This window comes from Phragmites australis, chromosome 1 (assembly GCF_958298935.1).
Source record: "Phragmites australis chromosome 1, lpPhrAust1.1, whole genome shotgun sequence".
Taxonomy (NCBI): Eukaryota; Viridiplantae; Streptophyta; class Magnoliopsida; order Poales; family Poaceae; genus Phragmites; species Phragmites australis.
In genome coordinates, this window is record NC_084921.1 from 44,068,218 (window position 1) to 44,090,038 (window position 21,821).

General features: G+C 42.9%; 3 protein-coding genes and 1 pseudogene across 3 annotated transcripts; 2 read left to right on the forward strand and 2 right to left on the reverse strand.

Moving 5' to 3' along the window:
• Positions 1-1,189: 1,189 nt before the first annotated feature.
• On the reverse strand, positions 1,190-4,340 carry LOC133921390 (uncharacterized). Its single transcript, XM_062366234.1, has 8 exons — positions 4,136-4,340; positions 3,962-4,044; positions 3,817-3,855; positions 3,679-3,731; positions 3,507-3,570; positions 3,376-3,418; positions 3,248-3,295; positions 1,190-1,519 (listed from the first exon to the last, which is right to left on the reverse strand). The coding sequence occupies exons 1-8, from the start codon at positions 4,214-4,216 to the stop codon at positions 1,355-1,357; spliced, it is 576 nt and encodes a 191-aa protein (XP_062222218.1). The 5' UTR covers positions 4,217-4,340; the 3' UTR covers positions 1,190-1,354.
• LOC133885196 (rhomboid-like protein 17, chloroplastic) lies at positions 4,222-5,090 on the forward strand (annotated as a pseudogene).
• Positions 5,091-5,115: 25 nt separating this feature from the next.
• LOC133921397 (RHOMBOID-like protein 12, mitochondrial) lies at positions 5,116-9,980 on the forward strand. Its single transcript, XM_062366246.1, has 4 exons — positions 5,116-5,248; positions 6,314-6,418; positions 6,506-6,547; positions 8,811-9,980. The coding sequence occupies exons 1-4, from the start codon at positions 5,219-5,221 to the stop codon at positions 8,877-8,879; spliced, it is 246 nt and encodes an 81-aa protein (XP_062222230.1). The 5' UTR covers positions 5,116-5,218; the 3' UTR covers positions 8,880-9,980.
• An 8,251-nt stretch (positions 9,981-18,231) lies between these two features.
• On the reverse strand, positions 18,232-20,877 carry LOC133921403 (transcription factor TCP13-like). Its single transcript, XM_062366257.1, has 2 exons — positions 20,404-20,877; positions 18,232-19,416 (listed from the first exon to the last, which is right to left on the reverse strand). Exon 2 carries the CDS (start codon positions 19,360-19,362, stop codon positions 18,544-18,546), a length of 819 nt encoding a protein of 272 aa, XP_062222241.1. The 5' UTR covers positions 19,363-19,416; positions 20,404-20,877; the 3' UTR covers positions 18,232-18,543.
• Between the last annotated feature and the right edge of the window lie 944 nt (positions 20,878-21,821).

Consider the following 21,821-nt stretch of genomic DNA (forward strand, 5'->3'; position numbering starts at 1 on the left):
GCTGTAGCGCATGCCTTGCCTCATGGTGGCTAATAACGACAATGCAACATGCCCAACATAACTTATGGCGCAAGCTCGGCCTACTCCAAGATGAACTTGAGCCCTTGGAAGCCGTTCTATAGAGTACTTAGCTATGTTTGACTATCTGCTACCTCCAGAGGTGATTTCAGCACTAATGTCACTCTTCAACCTTAACAACGACGATGTCATCTGGATGGACAATGCCCTTATTGAGCTGGTTGGAGAAGGTGTCGACGGCTTGCAGGATGTGGTGTGCCTTGGGGGCTGCTCCATAGGCAGCCCAATTGACCCGAGGTGCTCTAAGTGTTCAGATTATTGTTAGAAGTGGAATGTGGATGGAGTGCAATGCAAGGTTAGCGTCAAAATAACGAGCCGTCCACACAACTGCTGAGGGCCAATAGGAGGTGAGAATGAGAACCTTTGTAGGGGCTAGGCGATTGGTTTGCTTCCTACCAGGAGATTGGGTGTCATTTCCTTTTTTTTTTTCTCACAGGCCTCGTTGCCCCTTTGTATTTTGTCCGTTTGGGTTTTACTCTTGCTTTATTAATATATAAAAGAAAATAATGGTATGGACAGTACCAATTTATATAGTATGGAATGATTTAAATTAGAATGATACAAGATTGTATTTAGACATTTGTATAGGATGATCCGGATTATACAAGTTGTTGTTTGGTTGGAAGGATATGGTTTAATCAAGATACGGTGATAACACATTTCTTTTTCCCCTATTTTTTCCTTTTTTCCCCTTTTCTTTTCCCCCTTTTTATTCTTTCCTTTTTATTATTTTTCTTTAATTTTCTTTTTTTCATTTTATATTTTTTCTAAGGTCCATAGGCATGGCTCGCATCTCGGCATCCTCTCTCCCATGGGTGTCTCATGGGGCTATCTATCAGAAGCGCCTGACTGTTTCGACCCTGTATTGCGATAGAACATGAGTTCATCCATAAACCATTCCATTCTGTTCACCTTGATTCTTCAAACCAAACACACCAGAACATGTGTACGATGATTTCACCTTTTGTGAATATAAATGCTGAATCGTGATAAGCTTATAGTAACAGCACATTTTCGCTACCTATCTGGCGATTGTTTAAACTAAGTTCTGTTTTGTAGTAACAGAATATCTGAACTAGAGATACATCAATACGCAGCAAAAACAATCAGCGCGGTGGAGCAGCAAACTGCAATTTAACAGCTTTCAGTTCTAAGCTTTGGAGAAATACAACAGAAAGAGTCGAACAATCCCGATCCATAGCATTTTGCCTGGAGTCTGAAATATCTCGTCACCTCATGAAAGAGAAAATGCTTTTACAACATAAAGCACCCAGAATTAATCTTCTACAAAATCTCTGGCCTCTTCATCAGACTCATCTTCCTCTCTAGCTTGTTCAGCGTATTCATCAAGTGATGCGACAGGGAAGATGTCACCTTCTCGACTTCTGTCAGCAATCTTTGGGACCGACGGCCCACTCTCCCCACCGTTGCCTTTGTTCATCTGCCAGGAAATGTTAACCATATCAATTAGTCACATGTTTCCAGTGTAGAGTTTTTGTGCAAAGAATAACAGATTATCAGTGTGAAAACAAGAGTAAAAAACGATCCGAAGGTTCAATTTGGTTACTGAAATCAAAATTCGAATACTGAACAGGAGTTCCAAATTAAGTAAGGTACCACAATAATTTGGAACCATATTCCAGTTCCATCTCAACAACTTCCAAGTAGAAATTTTCACTTTTTCACATTTGAACATACAAAGCAGCCTACTTAAGCATGGACGTCTCAAACAAAATACCACATCCCATGAATGAGGGATTCTCACCAATATTAACACTATATAGCAAAACAGGAAGATTATTCCTATTTATTTCAAGACAAGGCACAGAGAATTTCTATATCGCATAATAGTTTCTTTATTATGACATTTCAACTTCTTTTCAATGTAATGTAAAAGAATCTGAGCACAGCAGAGTATAGATTAGTGTAAAAAACAATGGCGATAGAATGTGTGATACATGATGAAAATAGATGGTTGATAGACACAGTAATAAAATGATTATATCTAGGTACTAGTAAGACTGATGCAAAACGGGGGAATCAATAACTGTTCAAAGGAGATATCAAATGGAGCATTTTTTATTTTTATCCCAACAACTTTTTATTTTTATCCCAACACATAGCTCACTTAACAATAGACTTTCTCGCATCGTAGGGTTTCTTTTATTTTTTGGATGGAGACAAGAAACAAAAGATAGTTAATGATGAATTAACAAGGTATTGGACTTTCCTGGTAAATTAGTTGCGACCAGTGAGGGAATATTGCACAACAGAATGCTCATAGCATGGGTAGATTATAAAATTGCTGCCTTGGTGTTCCATTGCATCTCAAGGTTCATCAAATGGAACCTTGTCAGAACGTGCCCCAAGTTCAAAGGGGAAAGCTCTGGAGCAGCACTGATGCATAATAGAAGAATCAGATGATTGCTTATGTTGACTTTACAAAAAAGGATAATGCCAGCAGAGTCGTGCAAGTCAGCCTATTATAAGATTAACATAGCACTGCTTCATTGATGATTGGCATGCCTATATTTTGTTGTTAATAGCAGAAAAGCTCCTGCCGCCAGGACTATCTTCCAACAGACAATTACCCGCCAAATCGCTTTCAATACACTGAAGGGACATGAGAGTTTTGAGTTTTAAGCTTTAACCAGCTCTTTAATAAGCAAGCCTTAACAGTTTCCACCAGGAAGGTGAGTACAGATCAACATCCATTATCTAGATTTGGAAAACCCAAAAGACATTTAATCACTCGAATAGTTGTTAGGAGTCGACAACGTAGAGTACAATCACAGTACAATCACGTCTAAAATTGAACAATTCATCTTGAAATGACGTGCTACATAATGGAAAAATAGAACCTTATATAGCATCTACATAAAGAAAGAATAGAATGTACATATCTCCATTCAGTTCCAACGTCATACTAGGCAAGGAATAGTTTAGTCAACTGAAAGCATAGCCACAAGATATCCAGAATTTGTCAAACAATGAAACAATCAGTCAACTACAGTGATGGAAAGGAATTTCCCTTTTCATACTAATGGGTTTCCTAGTCCTATGTCAATTCAGACTTAGCAGTTAGCTTCAATGAGAGCATAAATAGAAGAGGCAAGCGCAAAATAATAAGATTTTATTAAGTGCGAAGAGTTGAACAGTAAGTACTCACCATTCGAAGAAGGGTACGTCTTTCCCTCTCCCTAGCACCTTTGATGGCCTGGAAATACAATTGAGTGGTCAGCACAAAACATACATTTTTCCATGTTTACAGGTTCAAGTATAATAACACAATCAAACCTCCTCTAGTGCCCTGCGTTCACTCTCCTCTTCATTAGCATCCCTATAATACACACCAAATAGGTCACATTTCAGACGCTACATAGCTATTGCAGTACTACTATTACAACAAGATTAACAGCAAGGATCACCTTCCGACAAGCTCGTTGACACGAGTGCAGCACTTGGCACATATCCCGAGGTCCTTGGAGCAATCTGCATTGAACAGAGGCAGCAAAAATCAGCAAAAATCCATGAATCCAACAAATAACTAGTTCACTACTAGACCGAGCGTCACAAAATGACTGAGCTGCCAAAATTCACCTCTGCAGACGTTGTGGTACGCCTGCCGGACGTTTCGCTTCCCGCACTTCTGGCTGCCAAACCAAAACAATCATCAGCATCATCTAGCTGCTCAGTATACGTGCTAAATAGTAAACACGCAGAGGGAAAGAAAGCTACCATTTGGCGGGTTCAACGATTGGCTTGTACTTGCCGTATCTGCAAAAGGAGACGAACGTATTGGACCCAGGAGCAGCGAAACAGTCGAAACCATGCTAACTGCGAGTCAAGACAAGATAACTGATGAGGGACGAGAACTCCCGACCTGCGCTTCCAGTCGATCTGGTCCCGGCAGCGCTGGCAGACGCCGGTGATCTCCGACAGTGGCCGGAACCTGCCCCCGGGCTCCTGCGGCGGCGAGGGTTTCCAACGGTGAGATTTCGACGGTCGAGAACTACAGGGAGGAGGGGAAGGCGAGGGGAGGCGGTGGTGGGCTTACGGTCTCGTTGATCTTCTGGCCGAGGTTTGGCTTCCACGCGTAGCGGTTCTGGTGCTTCGGGGGTCCCTGCCGCTTCGACATCTCCGATGAATTCTGATCGCTCCCTCTTCGCTCCGCGCCGCCGGGGGTTTTTCTCTTCTCCTGGTCGCGCCCCGCCCCTCTCGCGCTGCTTGCCCTCAAAACCTCGCTGCGGCGGCGGCACGATGGGGGTGCCATCCTATCCGTCCGATCGAAAAATATTTCTACATGCAACGGGCCCGAGCTCACAAGGTCAAGGGCCCAAGAAAATCCCCATTGGCCCAAATGAAGCACACCTGCAGGCCCATATTTTCCAGACCTGACCTACACCGAGGCCCGAGCAAATTCGTCAGTTACGGCCACGGCAACCAAGGACGGCAGGAGGAATCCGGCGATCTCCCATTTCTGAGTTGGCCCCAAAACCCAGACCCCAACCCCATCCTCACCACCGCCTCCTCCACTCCCCCTCGGCGTCCCCCTCCCCCTCCCCGTCGGCCCACCTCCTATGGAGGCGCCCCTCCGGCACCACCGCGACCGGCTCGCTCCTCCCGTGGAGCGCCGCGGCGGCCGCGCGGGCCGCCGCGTCCCGGTGGCTGGCCGGCTGCTCGCGGCGCCAGCTCGCTAGAGCTCTTCTCGTTGCAGTGGCGGAGGACCTCGGGGTCGGGGTGGCCCGTCTCCGCGCCCACCTTTGTCCAAGGCGCGCCCTGGTGAGGTTTAAGGTTGGCGCGATTTCACTAGGGGAAAGTTTTGGTCGTTTCGTGATTTTGGTTTCTGGTGTCCCCGGAAGGGCGCACTGGATGGAGTCCGCGGACGGGGTGGTGTGGATGCTCGTCGTCGCGAATGTGTCCGTCTTCATGCTGTGGCGTGTGGCTGATCCAGGTGTTCATGAGGAGGCATTTCATGGCAAGTGAAGTGATCAATCAAGGGACTCATGCATTATAGCAGCAGCTACTTTATCATTGTTGCAATGAGCAGATTTCTCTGGACAATTTCAAGAGCGGACGGCTGCACACGTTTCTCACAAGTGCTTTCAGCCACGCACAACTTGATCACCTCTTCACCAATATGATCGGGCTCTACTTCTTTGGGACCAGTGTAAGTTACACACTCTTCCTTTATTTTACGGGTAGAAAGATGTATAATTCGTCTGGGAGGTCCCAACAGGGAATCAATGTGCAAAGAGTATGTAACAAATGGGCAATCAATCTGCAAATGGTATGTGTAACCTTAGGTTTTGTATGTGTTACATTGGGTGTTCTTAAACCCAAGAAAGAAAAAAGGAAGTAGAGGAAGAGACAAGTTGAGATTCTTTAATCTTGGTTTTACTTGAGTCCAGCACCCATTGACGGAATATATGGTTCCTGAAAATCTAGTGAAAGAATGTGCAACACAGATTACACTTTCCAAACATATGAAATAGCCTCAATGTTTTATCAGCCAGACTGTAACTATGCTTGCTAACATTATATCTAGAACATGATTTAGCATCAATCACAATAATGTATTCTTAAATGATCATTTGAATCACATCATTTCTTTTGTTATATTATCTTAGTTTGAAGTTAGGCCACAGTTCCAACCACCTATTTCCAAAAGAAATGATGGATGCACATGATCATACGAAATTACAAAACGACATTACATTTTGAATGCGGTGAATTCCTTCTGCCATGATTTCATCTTTCCTTCTCTTCTCTCCAGCGTATCAAGAATACAATTTCTTGAACCAAAGCGTGTAACTTAGCCTTTAAAAGTGATTCTGCCTTGAAGGAGGATACCCCAGTTAGCTAGGCTTTGCCAATTTCAACGGGGTCCTTTATTCCATTAGGACTAGCCTTCCATGACTTCAAATTAGCTTAGTGAGATGTTTGTCTTTTTAGGGGCCTGTTCCAACAATGTAGTCTTTATTCATGTTGAGACTCTAAACAAGCCACGTTATCTTGTACTTTTGTATGGGTAGTTGAATTTTCTAAAGGTAATGAATTTGACCAAATGTACCAACTATTTTATTCACCATTTATCTAGGAAGAAGTAGATAGGCCAATGTATGATGATATGGCAATTTAGTTCAATCTAATGTTTGACCACTGTATGGGCATTATTGATGGCATTGCACGTAGCTTACTCATCCTAAATATGACTCCTGTTCATATCACACAGGGTGCAAGTGCTGCAGTTAATGCAACTATCCTTCTGGAGATTTTTCTGTATCCCAAGAGACTAGTCTATCTTTACTTTCTCATTCCTATTCCAGCTGCATTCATGGTGAGAAGCTTTTCATTTTTCTTAAAAAAAATTCCATTATGCATTTAGTTGCTCAGAGCAGAATTTCTTTGTTTCTTCTCATTTCAGGGGGCTGCTTTGATTGGTGCTGACTTATTAAGGGTCAAGAAGGTATGTGTTATGGCTTTGAATATAACCTTTTATTTGGTTTTCTTGTACAGTAAGTGAATGTTTTTGTGCCACTCTATTTCCTGTGTTCATCGCCCATGAGTTTTGACATGTAACTTTTTTTATTTGTTTTGTTAATAGCATGTGAATGTTTTTGGTGCCACCATAGTTATTAGGGCGTCGTCAAATCATCGCTATATCGATGATATGTCGGCGTGGCGGTGAATCGCCATGGCTTGGGCGTGTATGGCGTCTGCCATAGCGGTGTGGTGTCGTCGTGGCACCTCTGTGGTGTCCTATGGCAAGAAGAAACCCTGTGGTGCCCACCACGGGCGAATGGAGAAGAAGAAGAGGAAATGGAAAGGGTGGCGCCATTGGGGCTGAGGGCCAGCGGCAATCACGGCGAGTGGGCGAGTGCGGTGGCGCAGGGGCAAGCGGAGGAGCGCTACGATGTTGAGGCAGGCGGGAGAGGGTGGCGGCGCTGGGGCAAGCGGGCCTGCACACCAGCCGTGGGACCTCATTTGCAGGCAGAGGCGGACAACACCTAGGGGAGGAGACGATGTCGATGGGGAAAGGGATCGAGATTTTTATTAGATATAGAACGGACTGATAGAGTTTGCAAGCAATCAGGTGCTAGTGAATTGGGCAGAAGACCCAACCTAATATGCATCCGACGATCCATATCACGAGTTTGGCGAATTAGACGGTTGACACTTAACGGGCGACATGGGTTAATGGGCGTTCAAAAACTCTGCGGGTTTTAGCTTGGTAGATATTCTGCAGGAAATAGAAGGAAATTACTCCCCCATCGCATAGACAAAATCCAGAATACTTTTTTTTGTGCTCAAATAATTCTCCTGCAGTCCTGCTAAATCAAAGCAGAAATTACTTGTTAAATCTTTGGATACTATTTGTTAAACAGATTCCTTGCACATTCCTTCTTTTTCTTTCCTCCTCACTGCTGCTGTTTTGGTGTTTCTTTAGCTCGTATGCCGTCACCATGCCGCACGCCATACGCGATATAATGTAAAGGTGGTGGGATGCCACGCCTCGCCACACCTCCATAATAACTATGGGTGGCACTCTGTTGCTTGCGTATATCGCTCACCGGTTTTTGACAAGGTCAGGGGTGCCAGTTTACCTCGTAAGGGAAGAGACATGCGGGGTTAATCCCCACCGGGATGGGGACAGTGCCCCAGTATCCTGGGGAGCTGTGGTGTCCCAGTAAAAGTTAAAGACTTTGTTATATTATACAATTTTTATATGTTTGGGTTAATACTTGTATATGCACAGTAGAACTGAAGCCTTGAAGCTATGTTTTGATGGGGAAAAAACCTAAATACTTAAAGACTAGTGAAATTCACATTTACTTTCAAGAAAACTACTTGCAACATTTTCTATCACCATGGGATACCCAAAGCGGCATGGACGTGGGAGGGCCTCCCATGTTACTGTTAGTTTTGGTGTGGACGGTGGTGAGTGCAGGAAATGCTTGTGAGCTGCATGTTCTGTGTGGTTGACCATACGACATCAGGCATGCCGTGTGGGAACGTTGGTGGTTGTAGGGGATGTTTGTGAGTTGCATGGTCTATGTGGTTTCTTCAGCATACGACATCAGGTCTTACATCAATCTGATCTATTAGATACAAGAAAATATTCATCAAGCTGTTTAGTTTGCATAATTGAGTATATAACTATATGATATTTTTGTTTCCTGGGCTGTAGTGTTTCCTATCTGGTATGCATCTTTTGCACCTTTGTGCTCAACCTTCACATTTTTTTTAATACATATTTTGAAATGCGCACACCTTTTTACTCTATAATATTGTCAGTATTGTGATCTGCTATGCAATTAAGGCCTCGTTTGGCACAGCTATAGATCCAAGATCTATACTGGATCTAGAGTTTGTATAATAAAATAATGTAGTATAAATAATTATTTTTTGTCCAAAATAAAATCAGATAACTTAACTAAATACCCTCAATCCACCCACAGTTTCAGATCTTGAATTTTTTAGAGCTGGTCATATCCAGCTCTAAGAAATCTAGGATCTGGATCCGTGCCAACTGGTTCGTAACTATGTCTTACTGTCTTACTGATACATTCACTATCAATGAAGCGGAAGCTATCGTTATCTGTAAACCTGTATTTCTTTGAGCCATACTATTCATATACTATAATTGATGATCTAACACCCATGAAATACGTGTTTTTCGCCCCTTTTTTAAGAAAATGGGGCTAACTGATTCCTCTTCCTCTTTTTAGGGGCAGGGTCATGTATCTGGTTCTGCTCATTTAGGGGGTGCCCTAGTTGCTGCTCTCGTGTGTGCTTGAATTGGGAAAGGCTGGATCTGATCTTTTAGCTTTATAGATGGACCAAAAGTGCAAACCCAACCAACTGCGCCCACCTTGTGGCCCCTTTGGTTGAAATTTGTATTTATTGTTATTTGGTAACTTACTGAGGATTGAGGGATGACTCCTAGAACATGCTGCTTACTGTCCTAGAAAATATCATGGCGGATATTGTCAACTTTGGCTGAAATTTAGAATTTAATTCTGTCAAAGACCATCCTTGAACAAAGAAGATCCCAATCTCAGTTGGCAGGTAAATTTTGAGTAGTGGAGATTATGACGGGGCTACCTGTGCTGCCAGAAAGCAGGGAAAAAAGGATGGCAGGAGAGTAATGCAGGAATGGTTCAAGGGGCGCGTTAAAGGATGCCTGTTGAGTGATAAAGATCTTATGGATGTCAAAAGAATTATTGCCACTCCTAATTATTATCTTGTCTTAACGGTGCTTTCCTTTCCTCTCCTGTCTTATGCTACTTGTCATACATGCTGTTCGAAGATGCTGCATTTTGCAAATAAATCACTGAGTGTGAGGCCACGCACCGTAGCGAACTGCATGTATCTGGGGAGCGTTCTTCGAGTCATGAGCTACCGTTGCAGAGAGGTGCACGGCCGTTGATCCACTCTAATTTGATTTACTGATGCCCTAAGTGCCTCATCTTTTGTTTTTCGAGGACAATCAAGTTCCCTGCTTCTGGCATTGTGTGCCACGAGATTGGGCAAAACTGGGGTGTAATCCACTGAGCGCTGGCGTTTCCTCCGGCGTTTCCACTGGGTTTATGATCCCCGGCGTGACCCGAATTTCCTCCGTTCCGGCGGCCGGCGCCGAGACGTTGGCTTCCTGCATAAGCAACACGAGTTCAACGTGCTGCCTACATGCTCATATGATTCAGCACGAGCCGTCTCGTCCCAATCATCAGACGAGATAACACTACGGCGCCCGACGAGCCTCAGACGACACGTCGACCCGTATGCCTGCCAGTGCTAGGCCTGTAGCCCTTGATGAGACCACAATCATCACGAACGCAATCTGGCATGTAGCCCTTGATGAGACTACATTCATTACGAACGCAATCACAACTGGCAATTCATATAGCCTATGCAACAAGTATATTTTTGTGCCCATAATTTTTTCGTTTATATGATAATAAATTTGTTGCAAGGATGAATAATAGCACACTATTTCTCCCGCTTCAGAATGATCATGATATGGTGTTGCACGGATATGACTATAACTACTCTAACATATATGGTCGAGCATTCCTCTACTTCCCCTATAATGATATGACTGTAACCAATTTAGGACAACCTAACAACATTGTCTCCCAAAGACCATAATTATTTCACCCAGAGTTTGATGGGGTGTATAAGTACTTGATAAAAAACTTATTTCATGATATTTTCAATAGATCCAGTCCCACATCAAAATTTGACCAGGAAAGACTTCAAAACACTGCAACAAAACGTTGTTTGTACTATGTGTTGCATCATCTTTTATCGGGGCTTAGACCTTATAAATTCGTTTAGGGCCCAAGGCTAAGTTGATGTGCGCCCCCACCACTACGAGCACGCTCAAGAGTGCCCTAGGGCATCCACCCCTTTGTTGTTGCCATCTGCTCTCTTATATAGTTTGTTATCACCATTTTTAGACTTGAATTTCGATTAGATTGCATCTATACACCTTGCTTGTAAGATTTTCATCTCAGTATAGGGCCGACTAGAATGATACTTTGGTTTGTAAAACCTCAATTGAGAAATCAAATTAAAATATGTCTTGATTTATATATGATGAGTGATTAACAAGGTTAATAATTTGGTTTGATGATTTTGGGATTGCATAAGCATGTCTATGTATTGTAATTATGATCATGACTAATCTATGATAGAGTTTGAGATACGTTTGTGCTTGTCTTATCATGTGTAGATAATGGATGTAACTTGACGGTCAACGACGGTATGGTCAGGGCTAAACAGGGTGCTTGGTGCCAGACATTCAAGGAAGCCGAGCGGAATCAGGGGTGATCCTAGCTGTACACATGGAGATCAAGCAAAACATGAGAAGGCGGATAAAAACGGTGTGTTGACAAAGTCAAGCGAATGGGATGTCGGTGCAAGTGACAAGGCGGTTCGAGGGATCGGAAGCAGGGGAGACTTGTCGACGGTCAAGATCACAAGACGGAGTACATGTATCGACATCGGATCGCTTGCTAAAGGTGTAAACAAGTAGCGATGAGTCATGCTTTGAGAAGTGTGCAATGCGGTTTCGCGGTTTGGTCTCAAAATCGTGGAAGGATGGAATGCACGTGACATCATCGCGAAGCTTGCGTCGAGATGAAGCTAAGTCATGAAGACGCCACAACCGTCCGATGGACGAGAAAAAAGATGAGCAAAAATGCCCTCGGTGGTAGGTAGGAGTGTATTAGAAGAGATGATTATTTTGGAAATAAAGTAGAAAACTTAGGGATCAAAGAACCTTGTCTATAAATAGAGAAGAGGGATGGTTGAGCCATTCGAGCCATCCATTTGAGAGTTGTGCGCTCGAGTTTTAATATAGGGGATGAGTGCTTAGCCTATGTATTAGGTGAGAGCTTTTGTATACAAAACATTTTGTAATCCGTTGAAAATAGAGCATTCCTTTGCTCCTAATGAAGTTGTTGGTTTCTCTCATGCGTGTGTTCATCTCCTTCTAGTTTTTCTCTATTGACTCCCTAGCTTGGTTGTAAGTTTCTCGATTTTTGTTTTATTTTTCGTTTTTGTTTGAAAACTGAAATTTTCACTTGTTGAAGTTGTACCTTTTGTTACTAGAGGTATAAAATTCACATTCAAAATTGCTCTTGAATTCCCTTATCTCTAAATCATCAATTTAAAGAGTTTCTTCACCGGTGACTATCTCCTTAGATTTAAGTGTTTGTTTCTCAAATTGCAAGCTTTTGTGTGTGATGACGTATGGATTAGTTTTCAGTGAAACATAATGTTCAATTCTATCTATGAGAGCCATGATTTCTTAGAAGTTCTTTTTGGTGTAACGTGTTTCTCTTGAGTTTTTTTACTTCTGTTCTTTGTTTTGATATGCGTTGGATGAGGAAATAAGAAAAGGTCATCCGTTTTGAAAGAAATTGGTTGATGCACATATTCTCCCTCCTCTAATCGTTGTTCTTGGTCCTACACCAACTTCGAGTACTTAACCCAATTCGTAATTTTTAGATTAATTTTTTTTACGTTCTTACTCATGTTCTCGGTACGCTTACAGGGAATTAGCCTTATTGATTAGTGCAACCGTGTAACCGGGTTTATACATGATTAATAACCTACAGTGTAATGTAATGATTATAAGAGGATCAATTTATTCTCATCAGAACCCTTGAATCATTAGTACCCAGTTCTCCACGACCGATATATTGCTGTGTTATTTCAGAAGATCCAGCCCATTCACCCATTAGCCATCGCGAAATCTGCTATACTATGGTGGCCCAACCATTCAAGGGTGGTAGTACAATACCGTGCTTGTTGGGAGTTTTTTTATATATTTTTTAACATTAATATTTAAATAAATAGATCTATGATGAAAAAAGTAAAAAATTGACGTTGTAATTTTTTATATTTTTTAATATTAATATTTAAATAAATAGATCTCTGATAAAAAAAATAAAAAAAATAAATTCAAAGTTAACAGCCCGTTACAACAGGTGGGAACAGTATTTCGTAGAAATCACTGTTCACACTACTATTTTTCTCAGATTTACCTTATTTATACAAAATTGTGGTCTTCTGTTCCTCAAAAAATTTAAAACTTTTTTACTTGTTTCATAATTCATGTGCAATCCATTTTAATTGGATTCATCTAAAAATCATGTGTAGAATTTAAACTAAAATTCTCCGAAAAAGACTACTTTTATAACTTTTAACAATTGTTAGTGTCTCAAATAAAATTTCAAAAATCTGAGAAAATTCACTAATATTCATCTTATGTGATGGAATAATTTCTAAAATTATTTCTAGCCCTAGGATATATGGTGAAAAAAATGAGTTTCTTTGTAATACTCTATTTATATGCATTTTTATCATTTCATGTGAATAGAATTACAAAGGAACTCACTTTTTCACCATATATCCTAGGGCTAGAAATATTTTAGAAATTAGTCCATCACATAATATGAGTATTAGTGAATTTTTCCAGATTTTTGAAAATTTATTTGAGCACTAACAATTGTTAAAAGTTATAAAAGTAGTCTTTTTTTTGAAGAATTTTAGTTTAAATTCTACGCATGATTTTTAGACGAATACAATTAAAATGGATTGCGCATGAATTATGAAACACGTACAAAAAGTTTTAAATTTTTTGATAATTGAAGACCATAATTTATATAAATAAGCCTTGAATTGCGCATCAGCCTGCTTACTGCTCTCTGAGAGGGTGGTACTGCTCTTTGAGAGGGTGGTAAGGGGCTAACAGCCCTCCCCTATTAGAAAGTGGTAGTCGTCTATTTTATAATTTTTTTTATCAGAGATCTATTTATTTAAATATTAATGTTAATTTTTTTTTAAAAAAAAAACTCTGTTTGTTGGTGGCTTTGGTGTTGTCCCTGTCCTGGCCCGGCCAGCTCGCGCGCAGTCGCTCTCCAGCGAGCGGCGCGGAACGCGACAAAACCACCGGCACAGTTCGTCAGCTAGCTCGGTCCTCCCTGCACAGCGCTCAACAGTAGTGCACATGCGTAGCGCGCGCAAAGCCTGACGCCGTGTACACGTACATGCGCGCGCGGTGCTCCTCGTATGGCTGCTGTATCACATGAGCACGAACAGTACATTGGTGAACCGAAACCTGCCTGTGTGGGGTGTGCTCATGCTGCCGGCCGTTTGATGCATGCGGTGACAGCGCTGTGCGGTACGGGTCCATGCATGTGCTCGGGGTTCAGGACAAAAGGGATGGCCCGAGCCGTGGGTTAGTCAACTCAGGAGTCGGAAAACGTGTCACCGATCGTCCTGCCAGCGTTTGTAGCTTTGGAGTTTGGGGGGCATGTTTGGATGGCTGTCAATGCTAACCAAAATTTAATTTTGATCATGCTTAAGTTTTTTGACGTGTGTTTGGATGGAGATTAACAATTAGCTCGCTCAACCCAGGTTTGGCGCGTCCAGCTCCTTTTTCATTCACGTGCGGACGAAAACGCGCCCAGCTCTTTTTTCGTTCAGGTGCGAGTGAAAACATGGGCGCCAAAATCGTTCGACAAAGAATTGGCTACCTAGCCGATGGAAGCAAAGCCAAGTAGCAACAGCTTAGATGGAAGACAATGCTGCACAGATTTCAAAAACATATATTAACGAGTTTTAAATAACTATATCTGCTGAATAGTATATTTAATTTGCTATCCGTTTGCACCGTTATATTCTTACAGTTAAATCTATAAAATAAAATCTCATATATCATACATACAGCTTTAGCAAGAATTAATAAGACTAAAATATAAACAACATTTTTTCTTTCGCGTTTTGATATTGCTCGTGAGTTGTCAAGCTGCAATCCAAACAATATTTTTTTCACCTTCATTTTGCATTGTTCACGTTGTGGTGAGACGGGCTCAAACCAAACAAGCCTTGAACTTTTGACCGCGCATCTTGTCTAAACGTGTACGGAGCGGGGCGTCTCGCGGGCGCGCAGGCCGTTGCATCGCCATCTCCTGTGCACACGTCGAGTCGCTCCCTAGTGCTGCAGGGACAAGACAAGTCGATCTAAAGCGAGCTGAGAGCCTCTGCCACTGCAAGTCTGCATGCATGCAGGATATACGTACATCACCTGTAGTGTAGCTACATGTCGTCCATCGTCTATTCATCGTTACAGGTGTGGTTCTGAATCAAAGGCCCACCGGGGGAAAATCAGTGCTCCCTACTGCATGACTATATACTGCGCGCGCAGTACGTAGTCGATCCGTAAACGCTAGCGCAAGCGTACGCACACAGACAGCCTAGAAGTTGCCATGTATATACAGTAGTAGGACACAGTAAGTTGATGAAGAATGATCCAGCGATGCAAAACTGGATGCGAACCTATGTAGCTACGCATCTGCAGTAGGCCACTTCCCTACACTGATCCCTACCCAAAAGAAATCCAACAACTGTGCAAGATAGATTGTGGCCAACTTGCTCTCCTTTGTCAAGTACCTCCAGCCGCCCAAAGACACTGCCAAACACCACACTGCTCGTCATTTATCTGTACCAACATAAACAACCTAACTTAGCCATCACACTACCTCTAGCTATACTACTCCATAACCATCTAGGAGTAGCATGCAAATGCAATCATCAAGATAGCTACTCCATAACCTAGCTATCACACTCGATCCGTATCGAATCCATAACTTAGGCACAGCTTTCTGCAGCACGGGCAACAGCTAGCTGCTAGAGCCTAATGACAACTTGGTGCTACTCGCTATAGCTAGCCGCTACCCCAAGTTAACTAAGCAAAAGAGAAGAGATGGATTGATGCGTGATGATGCATGGATCATGCATAGCTTAACCGGGGGCATGCAGCATCTCTCAGGGGACCAATATTCATGTGAAGAAGGGTATATATTGGTCCATGGCAAAAGATATGGACAGGTGCATGTGATCGTTCCGCTGCACGCACGCATGCAAACCCTAGCTAGCTACAGGGCTATGCAGGGTCGTTTTACTTCCAAGAGTTCTGCCTCACCATGCACCAAGTCCGCCAGCCCACGGCCCCAGTGACCCACCCCCGCCGGGCTGGTCTTTTACTACTCATCAACCCCACGTCCTCAACCCCCTCGGATCCTCTCTCTCATGTGGCTGCATACGCTTTTGTGTCTTTGCAGATGTGCCTGTCTGTCTTGTCCATATATGGAGACAGGGGGAAATGTTTGGAAGGTTTTTTAGGCTCTCTTTGCAGGTAATGTTTTCCTCCACCTCCAGTAAGCATCTAGCAGTAGTATCTTTTCCTCTATAAGCTAGTAGCAGTAGCGAATCATGCGTGCATGCATGAGCATGGATAGATTAGGTATGCCAGATTGCCAGCGCAGAAAAAGAAAGGCCGCTTTGAGATTTAGCTAGGTTCAGCTTTAGCAAAGGTGCAGGCCGGAAAAAGGAGCTCGACGATTGCGCCAGGCCACACATATCTAAGGGGAGAGATAGTGAGCAATGGCTCTCTATTTTTTAATATAGTAATTAGTATGATTCTCCATACCTTATAGAAAATAGAGCGAAGCAAATACTAGTTTTTAAAAAGAAAATATAAAGAGCTAGTTCTTGCAAGTCATCTCAACATTTCTATTCTTTGTGAGATATGAAATATTATAAAACATATGACCTATATAAATTTTAAGAAGTGTGCTCTCTCAGCTAAGAAACAATAGCTATATATATATAACTACTGGAGATGCCTTTAGGTTTTCTTTCCTGTTGGTCAAAACAGACAGGATGGCACACAGTATGTACCAGCTGAGCACTGCTTTAATTTGTGATTTAAATTCAGGATTATTGTTTAGCACGCGATTAATCCGTGGACATGACTTAAAATCACATGCAGAATTGCTGATAGGATAGCTGCTGGGTAGCTAGCTATACTAGTTGTGCATTAGTTGGTGGGTCTGCACCAACAAATGCGTCCATCATGTCACATTCTCTTGTTTTTATTTGGCCGTGTCAGTGCTAGCTGGTGGGGTGACGCAGGATGATGTGGGAGAGAGTGTGTTCGCGCTCAGAGAGTTTACATTGAATATCCTCGTGATTTTGCTCTTACCTCTCGCCGCTTTACCATTCTAGAATGTAATTTAATTCAGGCTCCGGCATGATAATTTCCCCCGAATCCTATTCGAATTGAAATATTTTGGTAATTTTTCTGCAATTCATGTGAACTTCCTACGTTCCAAACAGGGCCTGGCTAAGTGTGTGTATGATTATCTATATATGTTCTTAAGTTCGATGCGTCCTTCTTTCACCAAACAATCCAGAAATTGAATTTGTTTTAGATGACAATACATCCGGCAATAGCTGTCCCTCTCTAGTCTCTACACAGAGAGGCATGGCTCTACCCCAATTTAAAAACCATTTAACTCTACAAAAATACCAGTCTTTCAGTTATAAACTATAACATATATGCATTTTACAGAAAATAATATAAATGATTAGACTTGACAATATATGCATATATAGTTTCAACGCATATGTAACACACTTCACTCCACAAATGCACAAGTAAGGCTGATCGAGTTGTCTCAAAGTTAGCAATGACGTGAAGATTTAAAAATTAGACCTGTAAAATGAAGAATATGAAGCGATATGATTAAGATGACTAAATTAAGTACATTATGTTAACTAGACATCAATATCACCCTATTGTTAACTATCCCATTTTGAGCCCTTTAATAGCTAGGTTTGGTTAAGTTGGTATGTATAAATTGAAACTTGAGATAAAAAAAAGCATCAATATAATTTTTAGCACTTCTATAATATATTGGCTAAGTAATTAACATTTTAATTGCTAGAGTACTCACCTATAAATTTAAGATGAATATAGATGCTCTAATTAAAGAGGCTTAGTACTGTGTTAATGTTCACCATATATCGATCTATGGAAAAATGTTGTTCACAAAGCTCGAAAATGTGATACCATGAAATACAGGTGTAGCGATTCTAGTTCATGAGTAAACTTTTGCTTGACTATCATGTGAAGATACGGAATATAATCCCCTTGTTTTGTTTTGTATTTAAAATGTTGTTTACGCCACAAATGGGAAGATAATCGATAAGGTAGAATAATTATTTGAAATATCGGCTCCAAAATCAAGTACATCTGACACACCTCTTCTATGCTCTTCTGTGGCGCATCCATTGCATATATGCTTAGGGGTGACAGCCTTTTTTTAAGAATGGAGAGGTGAGATCTATGATCTATCGCATCTACCCAGTGGCAATATTACCATTAAATGTAAATAAAGATGACTTTAAAAATAGTTTAGAAGTAACGGTGTTCATTACTCATATATCATATTTTTGTCATTTTCTTGACACATACTGACTACATTTAGAATTTATAATTCAATTTATTCAGTTTCCAATTGTGCCACTGGAATATATATGGGTTATGATAGATCAACATTGCTGTTTAGGCACTATTTCGATATGGATGAATTCATTGGGAACAATTATTTCCGGATTTAGTTTCCTAAGAATTCTAGGGGGGAGCTCCTCATACAAACATGTCCTTGAACCCTAGATTGCTCACTATGAATGCATACAATGAACTAGCTAGAAAGTATGTGACATGCAATGCTCAATTCTGCAATGTAAAAGAATGGAAGTAGCAACAGAACGCAATATAGCCAATCAAGGTTCTAACTAAAAAATCAGAATATTATGAAAATTCATATTATTATTGTACAAGCCAGCAAACATTAATATTACTCCTTTGTGTATAACAGAAGTAACAAATTCGTATTGCACACACCCGCTGCAAGCCCCGCAAGTTTACTCTGTTTCATATCTAGCAACGTATCAATTATGAAACCACGCGCTTAATTGTCCCTTGAAGAAGCACTTAGAAATTGATGCCACACTTGTACCAGGCAGCTAGATTGTACTTTGGGATCAGAGAGCATTATTCTTACCTTAATCTCGACCGAAGAGTTCCAGCAGTCTAGCTAGCTAGCTTCCTGTCTGATCATGGAAAGCCCTCGCCGACCTCAAGGACAAGCCATGCGAGGCAAGGTTATCCACCTGGAACTGCTGGTCTGCTTCCGAGGAGTAGAACACCAGCTGGTGCGGGTGCGGCCCTGGAGCCAAGGACAGCAGCGACGGGAACGGAAAGTGGTGAGCCGCCGCAGCGGCTGCTACCTGCGTCGAGCCGGCGCCGCTGTCATGCACGCTGCTGTTATTCCATGACTCGCCGGTATAGTTGTTGTACGGCGCCATTGCGCTACTACTGACCATGCCCAGGGGATCGTTCAGCCCCATGAAGCGGTGGTAGCCACCGGGAAACCTCCCCAGGTGGTGTGCTCCGCTCCCATCGACGTCGCTCTGGCCGGCCTTGGCGCCGTCGCTCGCGAGCGCCACCGCGGCGGCGATGTGGCCGAACTTCTCCTCGTGCACCAGAGGCATGGGCGACGGCAGGTGGCCGACCATGAGGTGGTCCTGCGGCGGGAACTGGAGCGGCGGCAGTTTGTCGATCTCGTGGCGCGCGGCGTTGAGCAGCCAGTCGACGACCTTGCTGGGCTGGTTAAGGCCGAGGCGGTCCTGCAGGTCGTAGAGCTGGATCGCCGTCGGCACGGAGAGACGCACCCGGCGGTCGCGCAGCCCCTTGACGGTCTTCACCTTGCTGTGGCGGTCCTTGCCGCCGAAGACGCGCGAGACGCGGACGATGCGCGACTCCGTCTGCGCCGACCATTGCCGCGAGGTCGCCACGGCGGCGGCGTACTTCCGGGCTGGCTCCTCGTCCGCCGGCTGTTGGTCGCTGCTGCTTATCATCTTACCGTGACGGCGCTCGTCATCAATCGATGTGTTATCCTCGATTCACAGCACCTAGTTAGCATCATCAATTAGCACGTTAATTATAACATCGCATGCACGCAGCAACAGAGATTAGCATGAAATGGTGCTCCATGACTGAACACTGTGCATGCACGCCAGGGTCGATCTACCGCTGCTGTTCCATTGAGGGATAGGGAAAGCGCTGCAGCTTTATTCGCTCCATGGAACAGCAAGATAGCGCTATGGACTGGTATGAAATAGTGCAGGTGAGCGCCGAGCAGCAGTAGTCTGTGTATCGGTGCGCGGCAGTGGCAGCGGCACTATATGCGCACATGATGCTCTGCGCAACGGGACGATGATTCCATGATTGAGCGGTCTCCACATCTTTGCTTGCTTTTGCAGTCAAAAAAAATATGAAGACATCGTACACAGATTAATTTATTTGATTTGATCTTGGACATGAGCAGCGTGAGAAGAAACGGTGTACGAAGAAATACTAATTAGAGCGATTAAACAAAGAAATACCTGGCTAATGAGGAAAGTCTGGACGATTTTTATGATTAGTTTAGTACAGTGGGTTGGGGATTTTTGGAATAAAGGTTACCGAAGCAAGCCTTCACTGGGTTCTTGAAATCATAAGGTTCAGATCCACACCGTCGTAGGTTGTTCCAAAAAGAAGAGAAGAGAACAAAGAGAAGGAACCATGATATCTGGCTGGGGATCCAGTGCATGCAACTTGGGTTTGGAGAAAGCTCTCAGCAGTGGGTAAAGGAAAGAATTTCAAGTGGTGCTTCAAAATTCCAGAGAATTAATTTGTGCAGTAAGGAAGCAACTGAGTGAACAAATCTGCGCTTAGATCTGGGCCTGATAATCTAATTAACGACCATCAAAAGGTTTCGAAATTAAAAACTCCCAAAGAGAGGCCGAAAACTTTTATAATCTTATTCGTCAAATCCCCAGAAGAAACCATCAAGAATTAACAAATCAAGCGACCAAACCAACTGCGGATATATATGTTCCGAGTCAAGAAACACTTACAAGATCTTAGGAAATGGGCTCCAATTCCTTCAAATCAACCGAATTTCCTGCGCGCGGGCGACCACCGGCAAGCAGATCTCGCCGCCGTCGAGTTCGATTGCCCACTCCCGGCCGCTAGCGCCCGGATCCCGATCGGCGCCCTGCGTAGCGTAAACCCTAGCTAGCTAGAGAGCGGCAGCAGCTGAGCTAGCAGTGGGAGATGAATGAGAAGGATGTGGAAGCCGACCTGCGAAGCTGCTAGCTTGTGGTGGGTATCGACACGGCCGCATAAATGATCAGCGTCGCTGTCGCAGCCCCGTCCTTTTACCACCACCATGCACTGCTAGCTGCTACTGCTGCTGCTCCCCGTCTTGCACGCTTCACTCGCCGTCGCCGTAGTGGCAGCGCGCGGCTGCTGACCAGGACCTGCAGCTAGCCCAGCTGATAAGCTAAGCTCCATGGCATGGCTTAGCGTACATGTGCGTGTACGGGACTACGGGTCATTCGCGTTAGTGCTCATACTAGCTAACTGCCAAGTACTCCAGCTAGAAATATATAGGGGGACAGAGGAGAAATATGCATGCAGCATGGTATGTACGTAGGTAGAAATGTATTTTCAGGGTATACCAGCGGCATAAAATATGCTTTCTCTAACTTTCACCAGTGGCAAAAGCAAAGTATTGGATTAGTTGACATTTGGAATCGAAGGGAGTATATGGATATTAGCAAGAGATATACGCACTGCTTGCTGCTTTGGCCTATATATGCTCCCTTTTAATTGATGCTCAACCAAGTACCCTGTCTAATGTTGCATGGGTGCATTGTTTAATTAACCTGACAGAATTTTCCATTTCGAATAACAATTGAACTGTTTTTCTCTTCAAATTTTGGTTAAGCAGCTTGTGCAAAATTAATTGAACATTACTATTTATTTTTCGAATGTTTTTTTTGGGGGGGGGTGGGGGACCTGACTATATCGGTACCTAAACTCATGTTTTATCCGAATCATGGGAAGAAAAAAGCTATTAGCAATATACTGTTGAGTTGGTTACCTAATGTGCTCAGCTCATTCCCTGTTGAACCAAAATACACAATCTTTACAAATCTTTCAACATTAAAATCTAGGAGACTAGTTTAGTCTAGGGACCATCCTTCTTTTGGGCACCAACTTGCAGGACCACTCTCACTTTTATCCACAGCTCAGTAAAAGACACAAATTTGGGAAAAATCGTTTCAATGGAAAAGGTAAAATAGTTAGGATCCATTATCATTCCCGCATGCTAATTTTTTTAATAATTAATTAAGATATACATATATGCATTTATATATACCTCCTCTTGTCCTAACTAAAACTGACCATTTCTTAACTTTCTGCATGCAATAAGAATAAATAAATGAATGAATAAATTACATTGCCTCCCCAAGTATCGGTCCGTGAA

Coding starts and splice junctions, on each gene's coding strand:
- LOC133921390 (XM_062366234.1), bottom strand. CDS start 4,216: ATGTCGAAGCGGCAGGGACCCCCGAAGCACCAGAACCGCTACGCGTGG. Junction 3,856..3,961: donor CAGATCGACTGGAAGCGCAG/GTCGGGAGTTCT, acceptor CTCCTTTTGCAG/ATACGGCAAGTACAAGCCAA. Junction 3,571..3,678: donor GTACCACAACGTCTGCAGAG/GTGAATTTTGGC, acceptor TGTTCAATGCAG/ATTGCTCCAAGGACCTCGGG.
- LOC133921397 (XM_062366246.1), top strand. CDS start 5,219: ATGATCGGGCTCTACTTCTTTGGGACCAGT. Junction 6,419..6,505: donor CTATTCCAGCTGCATTCATG/GTGAGAAGCTTT, acceptor TTCTCATTTCAG/GGGGCTGCTTTGATTGGTGC. Junction 6,548..8,810: donor ACTTATTAAGGGTCAAGAAG/GTATGTGTTATG, acceptor TCCTCTTTTTAG/GGGCAGGGTCATGTATCTGG.
- LOC133921403 (XM_062366257.1), bottom strand. CDS start 19,362: ATGATAAGCAGCAGCGACCAACAGCCGGCGGACGAGGAGCCAGCCCGG.